The sequence below is a fragment of the Eurosta solidaginis genome, chromosome 1 (assembly GCF_040869045.1).
Source record: "Eurosta solidaginis isolate ZX-2024a chromosome 1, ASM4086904v1, whole genome shotgun sequence".
Classification (NCBI taxonomy): domain Eukaryota; kingdom Metazoa; phylum Arthropoda; class Insecta; order Diptera; family Tephritidae; genus Eurosta; species Eurosta solidaginis.
The window spans coordinates 366,356,641-366,374,182 of record NC_090319.1 but is presented as its reverse complement, the minus strand read 5'-3'; the positions used below and the strand labels follow the sequence as shown (position 1 = coordinate 366,374,182).

At 33.8% G+C, this 17,542-nt stretch overlaps 1 protein-coding gene across 5 annotated transcripts in view; it reads right to left on the bottom strand.

The window, feature by feature from the left end:
- Window positions 1–15,547: 15,547 nt before the first annotated feature.
- Window positions 15,548–17,542, bottom strand: part of Cow (Proteoglycan Cow) — a 289,126-nt gene continuing 287,131 nt past the window's right edge. For all 5 annotated transcript variants that reach the window (XM_067762882.1, XM_067762881.1, XM_067762880.1 and 2 more), the window contains one exon: window positions 15,548–17,266. In XM_067762882.1, coding sequence (XP_067618983.1) covers window positions 17,160–17,266 — 107 coding nt within the window. In that variant the 3' untranslated portion in view covers window positions 15,548–17,159. The remainder of the gene's footprint in view (window positions 17,267–17,542) is intronic.

Here is a 17,542-nt window from a genome sequence, read left to right as displayed (position 1 = left end):
AGATTACCTGTGGTCTTCTGTCGGAAAATTCAGTGAAAGGGCGACAGGTACACATTTGATTAGACAGTAAAGCAGGATTTAATATTCCTAACATTTCGTCCAGGACTGTCAGTAACTGCAATAAGAGGCTTATTGCTGGTAAGGTCATTGAAACGTTTAGGACAACGAAAAGTTGTCCATATACACTGATTTCACTTTGCCAAATGAAGCGGTTGAAGGGTAATCCATGCATTTCAGAAAGATTTAATTTAATTTAGTTAAGTTTTAATTTTTTTCTACAAACCAGGAGTTATGTTTACGTTAATATTCCTAAAGCAAGAAGAACAGGTGGCGCAATTTTAAATGACGATCAACGACACATATTTATTAGAGTTGCCAGATCTCGCAATTTTTAGGCACAATGTTATTTGAAACAGTGACTTCTCAGTGGCAGCGATTTTCAACTTTGGCTCATCGAACAGTGCTACCAGAACATTATGATTTGAATCGTGGTGACAATCATTGTTACCAATAGTCATCAGCACACATTCAATCATAGGAGAACAATAAACAGCGACAATATGAATCAATGAATCCGTGATTTGCGCTGTCATCCATTTCTAGATATCGCAGTACGCTGCTATGTAACTTACCAATACTCCTATTTCGTAGTCAGAACTACTCCACTATACCACAGGTAGTAAGTCTTCCGATATAGAGCTCAGCATCTGCCATAAGGTTTGTTTGGAGCAACTAGATTCTATCATTTAATTAATGCAGCAAGATATGACACATCGAGTGCTTAGTAGAATATCAGCCTATATCGGCTGCCGTTTCAAAAACGCCCTATCTCAGAAGACTTTAAAAAACTATAATCCTATATCAGACTTTTTTTTTCAAATATGCCCTTTCTCAAAGTTTTGTTTAAGAACGTCCTATGCCAAAAAGTCCTATCTGAGACTTAAATTATTACATTTACACATTATAGTGTGAGATAGGGCGTCTTTGAAATCAACTCTAAGAAGGGTTGTTTTGAAAAATATTCTAAGATGAAGCGTTTGCGAACTTGCAGCCGAGATAGGGCGATATCCCACTCAGCATTCAATATGTCATAGTACACATAGTTGCATAGTAATTTAGTCTCCCAGCGTGTTAGGGGGCTTAGAATATACCCGCGGCAGGTATGCCTGTCGTAAGAGGCGACTAAAACCTTTCAAAGTGTTGTCAGCGCAATGTATAGCTTCTCCAACCCAATTGTCAACCTCACCTACCCGTGGCGAATCCTGTTTCTTAACATCCGATGCCCTGGTGATCCCAAGTCCGTCATGGAACTAAAGGGGGGGGGGGGCGGTTGGATGGTCTAGAAGGTTTAATGTGATCATATTAAATTATTCCCGCAATGTTCGCGCTAGTACCTTAATGGTATTTGTATAAAAGCAGCGCAAGCTAGGAATGAATCAGTTTGATTTTAGCACGCCATTAGTAAAGTACTCAAGTAAATTGATTGTGAAGTACTACTACCATTGTGGCGTTGTAAATAAAGGAAGTTTTGCTATACTGGATATTTGATATACATATATATTCAAGAGCTCAGCGAATCGAACGATAACAGAAGGGTAGAATTATTAAGAATTTCTTGAAATTCGCTAAAATATTCTGGGCCGAAATTCTTTTCCAATTTCCGTCGTGCTCCTTTTACAAATTGGTGCGAAGGGAGCTATATGGTTTATGGGGACTCCGAATTTACATACTGGACTGGGTCGATTTATTAACCGATATCGCGCCATCGATTTTTCAATAGGATTTCGGCTCAGAAAAAAAAAGTTCCACTACGCATATCCAAAAAATAATAATTTTCGAGCCTGCGAAATTTTTTTTTGGTTTTTTTTGTTGTTGATTTTTAAGGTTTTTTTCATGACCTAACAAAACAAATTTCATGTATACCCTGTCCGACCCAAAAATGTTCGCTAAAAACGTTGTCAATAACAGTTTCGAAAAATATTTTTTGGGTATGCGTAGTGGACCTTTCCTGAGGCCATACAAATCGACCCAGGTTATCACATACACTTGAAGTGCTTGCCAAACCATTGCCGAGGGGCGACACCGCTTAGAAAAACTTGTTTCTAATTGAAAAAATTCATTTTAAAAATGTTTGATATATGTAACTTTGGCCGAGACTTCAACCCAGGACCTTCAGTGTTGAACACGCGAAGCCAACCGCCTTCAACTTGGTGCCATACAATGGGATAGTAGATGCTGCGCGCTTTTTGACTTTTCAATACATCTGCGGTTGATCATAGGATGTCCATGCTAGTGGCGTTAGCGTCTAACAAGCAGTACTCCGTCCAGTATTCCGGCCAGAAGTCGTTTGTGCGTCCTTTATCATACAGGAGTGCCCAACTGGCTTCGATGACTCGCACGTGTAAAGTGCTGAGCCGAGGATATTAATCTTGTTTATAGTGTTTATGTTCTCACGGAACTTAAAAGATATAGTCATAGGTATAATTGACTAATTATTTACTGGTAGGAAATAGTCGGTCGAATTCCTTCCGGCCAGCTCATCAGATATACAGCTGCTTTCAATATCTCTATATCTTGGTACCCCTGGTTGGTTGCCCAATAAATGAGACTAGTTCAGGTACCTGGTTCCACTTACAGTTAGATTTTTAAGTATGCGAAAAAACTGATGAGTCAATCTTTCTACTGATGTAATCTTTTAAAAGCTAATCCGAAGTTCTAAAAAAATATGATAGGGTTTGAGTCTATAACCATCCGGCTTAGACTGAAACGATTTTCTCGACATTGGGATACAAATCTCTCTCACAATCCGGATATAACCATTACCAACGACTTGATAACTTTGGCAGTGTTCCTCACTGAAACGAAAAAATAACCGGGTACATAAAGTAAACAGTTTTGAAAAAAGAACCGGTTCAATTACCTCGACAGCCATCATCATCAATAGTTTTGCTTAGTTTGTCATCACTAACAAATTCATACCATGTACGTATGTATGTAAATATTAAATGCGTTCATGCAATACAAAACCTTGCTTACCTCAGTGGTGTTATCAATGAACGATGTTAAACGAATGGCACTACAAATTGCCGCAGCGATAGCAACAGCCGGTAACTATTGAGTATGCAGTTTGTGAATGCGTAGGGGGAGGGGAGCGGCGGAAAAAAATAACAATAAACATTATGCAAATTATATGCTGTTGCTTTGTTGTTTTACATAGGTTAAGGTGCTTAGCAATTTTTTATGTTTGTGTGTTGGTGTGGAAGTGCGTTTAAGCTCGACAATCAAAACGTCATGTTTGCAGCAAAAAAAAAAAACAACTTTATGTAAATAAAAGCATTTTACGCGCGCATTGCTTTAGATTTACTTACTTACTTACTTAATTGGCGCTTAACCGTCTAAACGGTTATGTATGGCCGTCCAACAAGGCGCGCCAGTCGCTTCTTCGCTCCGCCAACCGGCGCCAATTGGTTACACCAAGGGAGTTTAAATCGTTTTCCATCTGGTCCTTCCAACGGAGTGGGGGCCGCCCTCTACCTCTGCTTCCATAGGCGGTTTCCGATAGAAACACTTCCTTGGCCGGAGCACCATCTTTCATTCGCATACCATGGCCTCGCCAGCGCAGCCGCTGCGTTTTAATTCGCTGGACTATGTGGATGTCTGCGTATAGCTCGTACAGCTCATCATTAAATCTTCTTCGGTACTCGCCATCGCCAACGTGTAGAGGTCGATAAATCTTTCGAAGAACTTTTCTCTCGAACACTCCCAAAGCCGCTTCATCTGCTGTTGTCATGGTCAATGCTTCTGCCCCAGACTTTACTTTTCAATTGCCTACCTAGTCCAAAGTAGCATTTATTGGCAAGATTGCTCTTTCTCTGGATTTCAGTGCTGATGTTGTTGCTAATGTTGATACTGGTTCCCAAATAAACGAAGTCTTTTACTATTTCGAAATTATGGCTGCCAACAGTAGCGTGGTTGCCAAGGCGCGTATGCGCTGACTCTTTGCTCGATGACAGCAGATACTTCGTTTTGTACTCATTCACCATCAACCCCATCTTTACCGCTTCTTTTTCCAGTTTGGAGTAAGCAGAACTAACAGCGCGAGGCCGATGATATCAATGTCATCAGCATATGCCAGTAATTGCACGCTTTTATAGAATATTTTTCCAGTGCGGTTAAGTTCTGCAGCTAGTCTAATTTTCTCCAGCATCAAATTAAAGAAATCGCACGATACGGGGTCACCCTGTCTGAAACCTCGTTTATTTTCGAACGGCTTGGCGAGGTCCTTCCCAATTCTGACTGAGCTGATGGTGTTGCTTAACGTCATTTTGCACAGCCGTATAAGTTTTGCGGGGAAACCAAATTCAGACATAGCGGCATATAGGCAGCTCTTTTTCGTGCTGTCGAAGGCGGCTTTAAAATCGACGAAGGGGTGATGTGTGTCGATTCTCTTTTCACGGGTTTTTTTCCAAGATTTGGCGCATCGTGAAAATCTGGTCGATGGTAGATTTACCAGGTCTGAAGCACTGGTAAGGTCTAATCAGCCGGTTCACGGTGGGCTTCAATCTTTCTCACAATACACTTGAAAGGACCTTATATGCGATATTAAGAAGGCTGATTCCACTATAGTTGGTACATTTTGCAGTATACTCCTTCTTGTGGACTGGGCAAAGAACACTTAGATTCCAATAGTCGGGCATGCACTCGTCCGCCCATATTTTGTGAAGAAGCTGCTGCATGCGCCTTACCAACTGCTCGCCGCCGTACTTGAATAGCTCCGCAGGCAACCCATCAGCGCCCATGGCCTTGTTGTTTTTCAATCTGGTTTTTGCTATTCTAACTTCGTCATAATCGGGCGGGGGGACATATATTCCATCATCATCAATTGCGGGATCGGGTTCGTCATCTCTGCGCGATGAATCGCTGTCTCCATTTAGGAGAGCAGAGAAGTGTTCCCACCATAATCTAGGCACTTTCTGGACGTCAGTTACAAGGTCGCCGTTTTCGTTCCTACAGGAGTTTGCCCCGGTCTTAAAGCCTTCCCTCTGTCGCCGTATTTTTTGGTAAAATGTTCGGGCGTTATTCCTGATGGCTAGCAGCTCAAGCTTCTCGCACTCACGCCTTTCTGCTTTTGCTTTTTTCTTCCTGAAAAGGCGTCTAGCTTTCCTTTTCAACTCACGATAGCGTTCACACACTCCTCTTTTTTCGCTCGCTTTTAACGTAGCCCTGAAGGCAGCTTCTTTTCTTTCGGTTGCAACGCGGCATTCTTCATCGTACCAGTTGTTTTTCGTGGCCGCCGGTAACCAATTTTTTCCTCGGCGGCAGTACGAAGTGCTTTGGAGATATGCTCCCATTGCTCTTGTATTCCTTCAGGATGAGTTGTGCTCTCAGAGAGCAGGTGTGAGAGTCGAGTTGCGAAAGCATTGGCAGTCTGTTGTGATTGAAGCTTTTCGACGCCTTTCCTTGTGTTTTTTGCTCTTTGGTTTTAGCCGTGCTGAGGCGGGTGCGTATTTTGGCTGCTTTACATTTACCCAGCAGATAATTTAGCCATGTTATCGCGAAGAAGCCCTTCTAGCAGTTTCATCTGAGAATTAAAAGAAAAAATAATGTCAAACGGGGTTTTCGAGCTTTAAAAACAACTTCGTATTTTAACCGTTCCATAACAATCCCACTGATTTCATAAAAACCACTCCATGGCGGTAATATCCGCTGTATAAAAATGCTAACACTAATACTAACAGAGTGTCTGGCGTAGTTCGAGTATCATACTTCTCCTGCTTTTCTCCACGTTTCTGCCTCTCTTTGCTTATTCTTTTCTATCTTATTTATTTTAAACGTTCATCCATAATTTTCTTGTATTCCCCTAAGTATTTCTTCCTCTTTATTTCAGTTTCTCTCCCCCACTCTCCTTTCTTCTTCACTCACACTCACTTTTCCTCCAGCTCTCTTAGAAGTTCTCCTTAGAAGTCCTATTTCCTTTTCGTTTAGTTATTTGCTATATACCTAGTTCTTGTTTCCCTTTTCTCTAATATACTTGAACCTTCTCTTCCCTGAATCCTCTTATAACTCCACGTAAAAAGAACCAGTTCAGTTTTACCAGTGTTGTCAGCCAATCCGCATGACACAGCTTAGCTAGCTACAGTTTACAGATAGCGACGCAAAGCGTTCCCTCGTCTCCTAAAGTAATCTGGTGCCTTACGCAAGACCCCAGGCAGCACGTTTTTCGATGCCTAGAAAAAGGCATACACTGCAAAATTTTTCTTTGGTTTAGGCACCCCTTTTATTTGCTTTGGTATCGACTGTCATGTAAGCCGCTTCCATTCATCCGTCCTTACAACAGGCGTTTCGTGCTAGCGATCTCCCAGTAATATCTCCGGTGTGTACAGATAAAGCAGGCGCTCCAAAGTGTTAAGGAACAACGACATAACATTTCGACACCATTACAGAATTCTTTTTGAATAATTTTTGGATTGTTTTCGGTATTGATTTTGGGATCATATCTGTATTATTTTTAGATCATTTCGTGATTGATTTGCGAAACTCTTTCGGCATTAGTTCTGGGACATTGCGTGACTATCTGCAGATTATTCCAGCATTATTTATGAAGCCGGAACTATCTGTAGATCATTTCGTGATTGTTTTTCGAATCATATAGAACTATTTTAGGAACGATTCGTGATTAATTAAGAATCATGCCAGACTGGTTCGGAACTGTTTCCGGAATCAATCAAGGCTACTTCGAGATAATTTCGAGACTATTTTGGGAACGTTTTGAGATGTTTCGGAATTTTTGTCGGGCAATTTCGAAATATTTTTAAAATAATAACGGGAGTGTTTCCCGATAATTTCGGGATTGTCGCAAGTATTATATCAGTACTATTTTGAGATGATTTAAGGATGATATTTGGGCTACTTGACTTCGCTTTGGAAACATTTATGGACTATTTCGAGACTAGCACCTTGTTGTTCCTGGATTGTTTATGCTAAAGTTCGTAGCCTCTTTCGGGTAACTGTCTCAAGGGCCGTATAATGGATCTTTTCAAGAAATTGAATTCAGGATAAAAATGTATACGAGTAAATTTCTTTTAATTAAAAAAAAAAAATAGATTTTACTTGGAAAGAGCAATAAACCTTTAGTATTTATGCACGAATTATGAACAAAAACCAAGCTACCGCAAAATTTTTAAGTATTACTTTTAATGACGAACAAAGACGAAAATGACGCAGCCACTAAACAACGAAAAAAAAAAAAAAAATAAATAAAATAAAATTGAAATAAGTTTTACAAAACCTTGCTACATAAAGTGAAAAAAAGGTGACCGTGATCCGTAGTCAAGCGAACGAAAGTGCCGAGCCAAAGTGTCAAAAATAGACAGAAATTATGTTGTTAAATGTCTATAAAAGTGTTTTGGACGCCATCAACGCATCACCGCAAAATGTCAGTCATTATGTGGCACTTTATATAAAATTCAAATAAGTTTGTCTAATTTTTATTGCGTGCCATAAGCATTTTCACAAATTTAATACTTTTGTTATTAATATTGTCAAATTTGGGTTGGTTGTAGTTTTACCTTCCTTCCTTATTTTTGTTGGAAAATACACAAAACCACAAATGAACCATGATTGAATCATGCAAATGAACTAAATGAGTTATTAATCATTTTCTCGTAGATTGTCATTTTAAAAGCGTAAGCGGTCTTTGTGTTCTATTGATTGTACATACATACATAGTTTGACTGGTGTAAAAAAGCTGGTCTTGTAGTGAAGGAGGATAAGAGGAAGACATGCCGTCATCAAAGCAGTGGCGGATCCACGGCTCCCACCCTTGGGGTAGTTTCGCTGAAGTTCCACCTGACTGACTGGTATCCCGTACAAACGGAAGATTTTTTGCGATTTTTCACACACATATACAAATATTTCAAGAGCAGCCCAATAAACATTTTTGTTGGAAATTGGTTTGAGGTCAAATGGAAATCCAACTCGTTTTCCAAATTCCAATGTTTATTATCCATTGTACCTACATTGGAGAACCAACCCATTCTCAAACAAAATGGCACATTTTTTATACGTAAATAATTTCAGTTCTCCACTTGAGAAATTATTTGATATAAATTTGAACACCAACATAATATAAATTTGGTTCAGTTTAACAGAATAAACATAAATTAAAATAAATAGTAATTCATTTTACATATCTAAAAATTAATTAAATGTATTTAAAAATTTTAAGTAATTGTAATTCATTAATTAGATTCTTACAAAATTTTAAAAATTCTTTGCACCAAAGCTGAGATATTTTTTTTCGTGCAGGCTCCATGGCAAACTTTCAATTGTTGGCGAGGGCCCCGACAGCAAAACCACCACCTGCCTTACCTCACTTCTAATTTTCTTGCTTCTATGCATTTTAATAGTTGCACATATGTATATTTAATTAATTAAATACTTACAATATTAAAATTGGATACTTCCCCGAAATATATCAATTAATTCACTTTTTCAGTTTCACTGCTATCACTGCTACCCAATCTTTTGACAGATGATTGGACAGCATTGCTACACACATAAATGAATAAACGCGTTACCATCTGAAAAAAATTTTAAGTAATACGTAATACCTCAAATTTACCTCCAAGAGCACTCAATTTGAAAACAAACTTTGGAAAAACGACTTGATCTCCAATTGTTGTAAAAGTTGGATTTCCATTTGAGAACTACATATTTCTCAAAGGTTGGAAAAAAGTTGTACCTGTGCATATTGGGAGGTTTCTATCTTTATTTACATATATAACATACAATCCTAATGCACTAAAAACTTTGTCTGAAAAAGTTATAGTTTTCTTTAGTTAAGATCTAAAAATGAAAAAAAATGTGTACGATTTGACCAGTACCAACCGTGGAATGCTCCAGTAGCAATTATTGTGAAGAGCGGGTGGAACATTATCAACATGGCTGGGTGCTTCAACGCGGCCTTTGTTAAAGAAGACATAGACGACTTCCCTTTTGAATCTTTGCACTACCAGATCGCACTTTTCGTTCTGGTAGAAATTTTACCCGTGTTTGAAACCTCCGTCTTTCGCCGAATCTTCAGTAATATGTTAAATTTTTCCTATACTCTGTGCCGTTTTTTCCGATCGGGTGACAGCCATGTAACTTTATCGATCTTTAAATGTTAAAACTTTGAGCTGGATATGAAAATATTTCGTTTCGATCATCCGCACTCCATTCATTATTATCTGAAATTGCTGTGTAAAGAAGCGGTAGAACTATCACAGGACTATTTTTTCCTTTGACTTATTTAGGATATAAAACAAATCGCTATGCGCTACCACCGATTAAGTCAATAGCGGCTACCGATAAAATGGTATTTTTTGTTTTGAGAAGTTTCTCCCTCCAAAATGCGTCTCTGGATCCGCCCATGCATCAAAGAAATAGTTCAAGTTCTGAAAAAGATTTCATTTGAAAAAAAAATTTTTGGCTTTAAATAAGTTTAATTTGACTGGGAAAGAGTTTCACTTGATTTATGAAATGTCTCAAGTTTCGTATAATTAAAAAAAAGATATTACTCGACAAATAATTTCATTAGACTTGAAACAAATTTCTTTAATGTACATAACTACTCTGTATAAAGGTCAAGTAGAAGAAATCATGGCGTCGGCAAAACAGTTAGCTTCCGCTCGGAGCTGAACTCAGCTAACAAACGTTTTGTGTGTCGAGAGGAGGTGGGGAGGGGGTAGAGACGATTTGAATATAGCAACTCCCTCCCGCACCATCAAATTTTCTCACAAAGCATTATCCCGTTCCGAGACCTAAAAAGTCCGATTTCCACGGTAGTGCCCAACGATTTAGGAGAGCATCGAAACTTGTTAGGGCTGTGACTTTGACTATATTCTGACGCATGTACACAGTTGGCTACAGATGCGCCTACGGCTCGATTTAAGGTGTCTAGTTAGTACAACTCCATCCTCCATTCGTATACCTATCAAGTGACCTACGAGTGTTCAGGTGGTGGTGTACCGCGAGCTAGTAAGCAGTATCTACCGCCAAAGGTTGCTTAGGAAGAAACATCCACCGCCAATGAAAAACTCTAATAGCTCCTGTGTCATCTCGAACACTCCCATGCCTTAGCCTCATTTCACATCTGCTCTTGATCGCGTCGCTATTCAACTGCTGCCGTCTCAGTTCAGCTCCTTCCGCGATCATTTGCCCAACTTTTGCCAACTCCAATCAGTAAAAATCTCTTAACACCTGAAGCCGTGTATGTGGGTAGTTGATTTAAGCAAATGAGTACAGTATTTTTATTCAGTGTAGGTTTGTGGGAGCTCTAATTTATGCTATATCGATTGAGTTCTATTTCAGCTTATGGCTCAACTTACCTTCTTATTTTTATATCAAGCTGCACTACAGTGCCCAGCCAAAACCGTTTAAACGGCGAAGCGTCGATTAAGTTAGTAAGTAAATGCAGGGAATAAAGTACATACGCTTTGCTGGCTTGGGCACGTAACACAAATGGATAAGGGCGTACCGTTTCAGAAACTACTCTTGTCGATTACCGTATTTCGCTCTATTGAGCTTAGCGATACAGTTGGATGAAGATTTCATCTCTGCTGATGCCCTCAATTGGCGTTAGTTATCGCGGGAAGATACACAGCGAAGGCATTTTACGATCTTTAGTGTTTTCTTCTCTAAAGCCCATCGTTGGAACGTCAGTTAAATTTCAGAGCCAATACAGCGAGATTTATGTAGGAGGGATAACTTTCGGTCATCTGGCATACGTACTGACAGCAATATTGGGTAAGCTGGTGTGGTCAAATCGTCAAGTGACAAAAGTGTTAGTAGAAGTTCTTGGATATTTTGCGATTAAGACCTCTTAGCAGATCGAAAACTCTTTGGTTGCGTACACAATACCACGACCAGATCGGACCGGGTTGGATTCGGAACCAGGAAGTTAAAGGAAAGTAAAGTTAAAGAAAATTAAGTCGAAGGAAAAGGAATTGTAAATGAGATGAAAGAGAAGTGAAATCAAGTCAAGTCCAGTCAAGTCAACCCAAGTCAATTTTAACCATATCAAGTCAGTCAAGTCAACCAAAGTCAATTTTAACCATGTCAAGACAGTCAAGTCAAGTCAAGGGAAGTCAAGTCAACCCAAGTCAAATCAATTTTAACCATGTCAAGTCAAGTCAATTTAGATCAAGTTAGTCAACTCAAGTCAAGTCAAGTAAATTTTAACCATGTCAAGCCAAGTCAATTTAAATCAAGTCAAGTCAGTCAAGTCAAGTCAACCCAAGTCAAATAAATTTTAAGCAAGTCAAGTGAAGAAAATTTTAAGTAAGTTAAGTGAAGAGAAGTCAAATCAATTTTAGCCATTTCAAGCCACGTCAGTCAACCCATGTCAAGTCAATTTTAACCACTTCAAACCACTTCAATTAAAGTCAAGTCAGTCAACTCAAATCAAGTCTATTTTACTCTTTTAAAGTCAAGTCAATTTAAGTAAAGTCAGTAAAGCCAAGTCAAGTCAGTTTTAACCATGTCAAGCCAAGTCAGCCAACCCAAGGCAAGTGACGGCAAATCAAATCAAGTCCAGTGAAGGAAAATCAAGTCAAGTCAAGTCAAACCAAGTCAAGTAAATTTTAACCAAGTCAAGTGTTAATTTAAGTAAAGTCAAGCCAAGTCGGGTCAAGTAAGAAAAAAAAATTACCTATACTCTGAACGAGTCCTCCTAATGAGGAGGAGAAGAAGCCCATTAGTCGTATGAAGTCCATAAATTTTAAATCGTGTCACGGGCATTGATACTGATGACTTTCTTTTTATAATGCAAAGGACATACTTACCACAGATTCACAATCATTAAATACTTTTAAGAAACGGAAATTTTCGTTTAACCTATTTTCAGGAGCATCGTGATCCATGTAGAGGGAAGAAACGGGATAAGGTTTTATGCAGTGCTGTGTAAGACAATGTTTCGGGTATCGAGTTGCAATCTTAATTCATGAAGCAGGGTAACGTTCATTCGTTTACTTACCGCCAAATTTGCAATGCAACAAATTTGGTCACTTTTTTCTAATAAATTGTAAAATAATATGAAAATGTCATATTGAATAATATTTTTTTTTTTATTTATTAACTTACTTATACATAATCTGCTTTATTAATTTTTTGTTCTTAGCAAAACAGCTATAGCAAATACATGCCACACTTACATATGTTTGTATGTATTTATGCTCTTGCTGCGAATATTTCTATGCGCGCATTTGAATTAATTAATTAGTTTTGGTTTTTTTATGCAAAAATTGTTTCAATTAAAACGCAGCAAAAACTGAAATGAAAAAAAAAAAAATTGTGTTTGTTTTTGTGTAAGTGAGCATCCTTTTTAAAATCATTTTTTATGACTTTACAAAAAATTTTGCAATAATGTTGTTGTTGTTTTTATAATAGCTTTTCATTAAATGTTTAAGTATTTAGTTATTTGCATAATAAATTTTTTCACTTTCATTTTTTCTTTTCAAAAAACTTATCACAAAATTTATTGGGCGGAGTTTTAGCGTGTACGATACATAATAAGTTTGTGTTATGAAAAGAAAAAAAAAATGGTTATATGAAGCATAAATGTATATATAACGCTTGAGAAGTAGATGCCGAAGTGCATTGAACGCAATCGAGAGCTTTTAAAGCGATTTAGATTTTTTTTCGAATGATATTTTCCCATTTTTTGAGCGTTTTCTGAAGTTAATTTGAGTTTTTATCTGAAATTTAGCTTTTTGGAAATACCACCGAAGTTTTCAGAACTTTTTGTTTTTTCTATCACTATATTTTAGCATTTCTGAAAAGCTTTTTTGAAATAAATTAAAGCATTTATAAAACCTATTGCAGCTTAATCAGGAAAAAAGGTTTATAAAAAAGCTTTATATTTTTTTCATAAGTGTCAAAGGTTTACAACCTATATGAATTATGAACTTAGTAAAATATTTCCAAAAAGCCGAACATAACTCAGAAACGGTCATATATATTTCGAAAGAGGACTTATAAAATGGAAATATATTTCAGAAAATGCTTTTATTGCGTTTTTAAGCTTTTACGAAATACACTTGAGCTTTTATGAAATATATCTGTGGAACAAATTTGTTGTTATGTTATCTAAAATATAAAAGTTTTTTTGAAATACAATTCTGACAGAGGATAAGCTTTCCTGATATACAATTGAGTTTTGTGAGGCATATTGGAGCTTTATCGGAAAAATATATACATCACTTAAACAAACTTAAATATACATGTATTTTAGAAATATCTGTTTTTTTTTGTAATGAAAAGCTCAATTGTTTTTCAGAAAAGTGTAAAAGATTTACAAAATGGTTAAACGAGAAAAGGTACAATAAACTTAAATGTATTTTAGTAAATCCAAAAAGCTAAACATTATTCAGAAATGGTCTTATATATTGCAGAAGGGTACTAATAAATCGAAATATATTTAAAAAAAAAAAGCTCTTGTTGTATTTTTGAGCTTTTTCGAAATACATTTAAGCTTTTTTTTGAAATAGAGATCTTTGAAAGATAATTTCTGTTCTCTGAAAAGTTTCTTTTAAGATTTTTTGAGCTTTTATAAAAACAAAATTTTTTAAATAAGCTTCATGTTTTCTAAAATACATTTGAGCTTTTCGTAAGTTTTTTATTTTTGATTTGAATTTTAAAAGAGCTCTACACATTCTCTGACCTTGTTTTGAGCTTTTCTAAAAAAAAAACAGCTTTCTGAAATACTGTTAAAAAAATTTGTTTATTTTTTTGTGGTTGGAAAAACAGGAATTTAAATGCGAGAACTGTTCAAAAATTTGAAATTTTTTCTTTATAATTTTTCTGAAAAAGCTTTAGAACTTTTATATTTTTCGTCCACATCCTTTCTCTTGCGTCTACAATAAATCAATATGAATGACTTACATACATACATATACATAAATAAAAATTGTTTTAATTTTTAAATGATTAAATGACAACATCTTAGAAGCTAATTTGCTTAACATTTCTGACTTTTATAAACTTTTTAATGTTTTCATTTATGTATTTTTGCATCTTCTTATTTTTCTTTTTCTACGTTTCTTAAGTACTTTATAAGCTAGCGACGGCATGAAAATTCAAACAAAATTAAATCGATAGTACGAGTATTGCTTGTTTGTGGTATGTTTGTTGTTGTAGAAGACTTTCTTAGTGTTTGTTTTTTTAATATTTCATTCTCGTATATGACTGAGGACAGCTGCGTGATTTATTTGTTGGTATGTACGAGTATGTTATGTAGTGATTACATAAAAGCATGATTTTTTTAAATTTTTTCTTGTGTATGGCATGATTTTGTTTCTATAAAAAACAACGTACAATATAATTTTTTTCGATTCCAATTTTTTTTTACTAAATTCAAATATTTTTGTTTTATTTTTATTTTGCACAAGCTTTAAAATTCTGCAGCGAATTTCTTTCTTCAATTTCTTTTTATATATTTTTTACTTATTATATACTAACAATATGTATGTACTATTAATTGCGGCGTTTAAAGTGTGAGCCGAATGCGCATGAGAAAACGGTATGGATTAAAAAAATAAATATAAAAGAAAAAAAGATAAAAATTAAAAAAAGGAGAAAATAAAAAAAAAATATAAATGGGGAAAATAAAAAAAATTAAAAAATGATAACATAAAAACGTAAAAATAAAAAAAAAAAATTAAATAAAAGTGAATAAATTAAAAAAGAGGACACAAAAACAAGTCAAGATATTTTTATTTTATTTTTTAACGTAAGAAAATTTTCGGAAAATATTTTTAAAAACTTGCGTGAAAAGGTAAAACTGTTAAAAAAAAATGAACAAAATAATGTACGGGAAAAGAATTTGAATTAAATAACATACTAAACAAAAGTAAAAAATGGTGATCTTAAGTTTAAATGAAAAAGTTAACAAAATAAATATACCAATTTTTTTTCTTAAACAACATGTCTGAGAAAATGCCATTAATTCAAGATAAAAAAATATTAAAGGGCTATATATAAAAAAAAAATAATATGTATAAATATAAAATATAAAAAAGTTAAAGGAAACAAAAATTATAAGAAAATAAAAGTAAGTAATTAAATTTTTAGTAAAACAAAAACTAAAAAAAGAGTAAAATAAAAGTACATTCATTAAAAAAAAAGATGCAAAAAGGGACGCTACGAAAAAAAAATTAATTAACAAATTAGAGTATGGGAAATAAAAGTAAGATAATTGTTTTTATGGCATTTTTAGAGGTCTTCTTCCTGCTTTTTTTTACTTCCTATGAATTTTTAAGAAGACTAAAATTAAAATACATACTTTAAAAGGTAAAAATATGAAAAGAGTACATACAAAAATAGCAAATTAAAGTAAAAAAATAATATAATTATTGTGAAGTTAAATTTTTCTTTAATATCAATAGAAAAAAATTATTTAAAAAAATGCGGTAGAATATTAAAAAAAGAAGTTCTACGAACTAAAAGGAAAAAGAAAAAAGTATCCCCAATATTCCCCATTTATTTTCATTTAAAATTCATCAAATTTAAAAATTGAATGAAATGAAGAAAGATAAAAAAAAATTTTACATTTCAAAAACAAAAAAAAAAATAAAAAAAGGAAGCTAAAAGAATTTCAATTGCCAAAATATTAAATATAAAAAAGTTTAAAATTTAAAGTACTCGTATATGCAGATGAATAAAAAAATCTTATTTTTAAAAATGAAGTATAAAAATATAGAAAAAAATTTAGATTAAAAATTTAAATAATGAGCTAATAGAAGCCTACAAAAATATACAAATTAATAAAAGTAAGAAATTAAAAAAAGGAATGAAAAATATATATATAAAAATAACGTTTACTTGAAAATAAAAAAATAAATTAACCCTTTTTTCACTTAAATAAAAATTAATAATATTACAAAATCAGTTAGTTAATTTAAAATAAATGAAATGTTTTTAACAGGAAACGTTACTAAAATATTTCCCAATATTCTCAAATAATTGTATTATTGGGGAACAATACGAAACTAAAAAAGGGTAAAATTATTGAAAAAAAAAAATTTAAAAGGGTTCAAATTGACAAAAAAAAATTGATAAATAGGTGATAATGTAATTAAAAACAAAAAAGGAAATTAACATTTACATTTACAAATATTAAAAAAAAAATTTATAGGCAAAAGGATAAAAAATAACAAAACAATTTGTCTATTAAAATGAAAAATAAGGGAAACAATTTAAATAATGAAAAAAAAGTTATTAAAAAATTAAAATAAATTTCAAAAAATGTAAAGAAAAAATTAAAAAAAAAAATATATATACACAAAATAAAAACTTTGTCAATTGAAAAAAGTTTAAAATTTAAAAAAAAGTTTAAAATTGAAAAATACATGTACAAGTGAAGGAATAAGAAACATTAAACCATTTTTATAATAAAATAAAAAAAAAATGTTAAAACAGTAATAAAAAACTAAAAAAAAAAAAATTACACAAAACAAAAAATTTTTCAATTAAAAAAAAATTTAATGGCAGAATATAGATATATATAGTATAAAATACATTATGAGTAAAAAGATAAGAAATAACAAAACATTTTCTTAAATAAAAAATAGTAATAAAGATAAAAATTTAAGCAATAAATAACAAACTTAAAAAATGAGCAAAAGAAAATTACAAGTGTAAGTTGTAAAACAAACTGAAAAACAAAAAATTAAAAAAAAAAACTGCTTAAGTTTTTCTAACAGAAAACGTTACCTTTTTATTCTCAGCATTCTCTCTAAATTTATAAAAACAAAAAGCAACAATTTGCATACAAATAAAATTAAAAAAAATATTTTTTGTCTTCCTTTTTTTTTCCAAACTTCTTTTCAATTTTGCGCCAATACTTGACTCGCTTTCATTCTTTGTTTTTTTCTTTTGCATTTTACTAATATAAGTAAGTATGTATGTACTTAATTTAATGTTTAAAATAAAAGTTATGTTGAGAGTTTGAAATATCTTTTGTATTTCCTTGCACATCATCCTTTCCCCAATCTTCACATATCTGTTGTCATATAATCCCAATTCATCCTCTTCCAACTCTACCACCTCACCCCTTTCTGGAGTGCTTTTTTATGGGGTTTTTGTTCCAAACTCTTTTCATTACACATTTTTCATTTTGTTTAGAATACCAACATTTGATCGGCGCTACCTTCCGCACTATCATCATCGTCTGTCTCCTCATCTTCGTCATCAGATGTGAGTGATGAGGCATTATTCACAACGGACTCTGTATATGTTACAAAAAAAAAAAGGAAAAACAATGAAAAACTTGAAAACATTTTTTTTTTTGGTAAAATAGAAATGTTGGAAAGCTTTTGTTGCTGGCACATTTGTTAGGCAGATTGACAGATTTGATTGGCTTAAAAGTTGAATTCGATTTTCCCAATGGGGCGTAAATAAAATATTCGTACAATTTTTTTCTTTTAGACAAAATATTTATTTATGCATATATTGACGTGTATGTATGTATGTGTGTTTGTAAATGCGATATGTTTGCTTATTT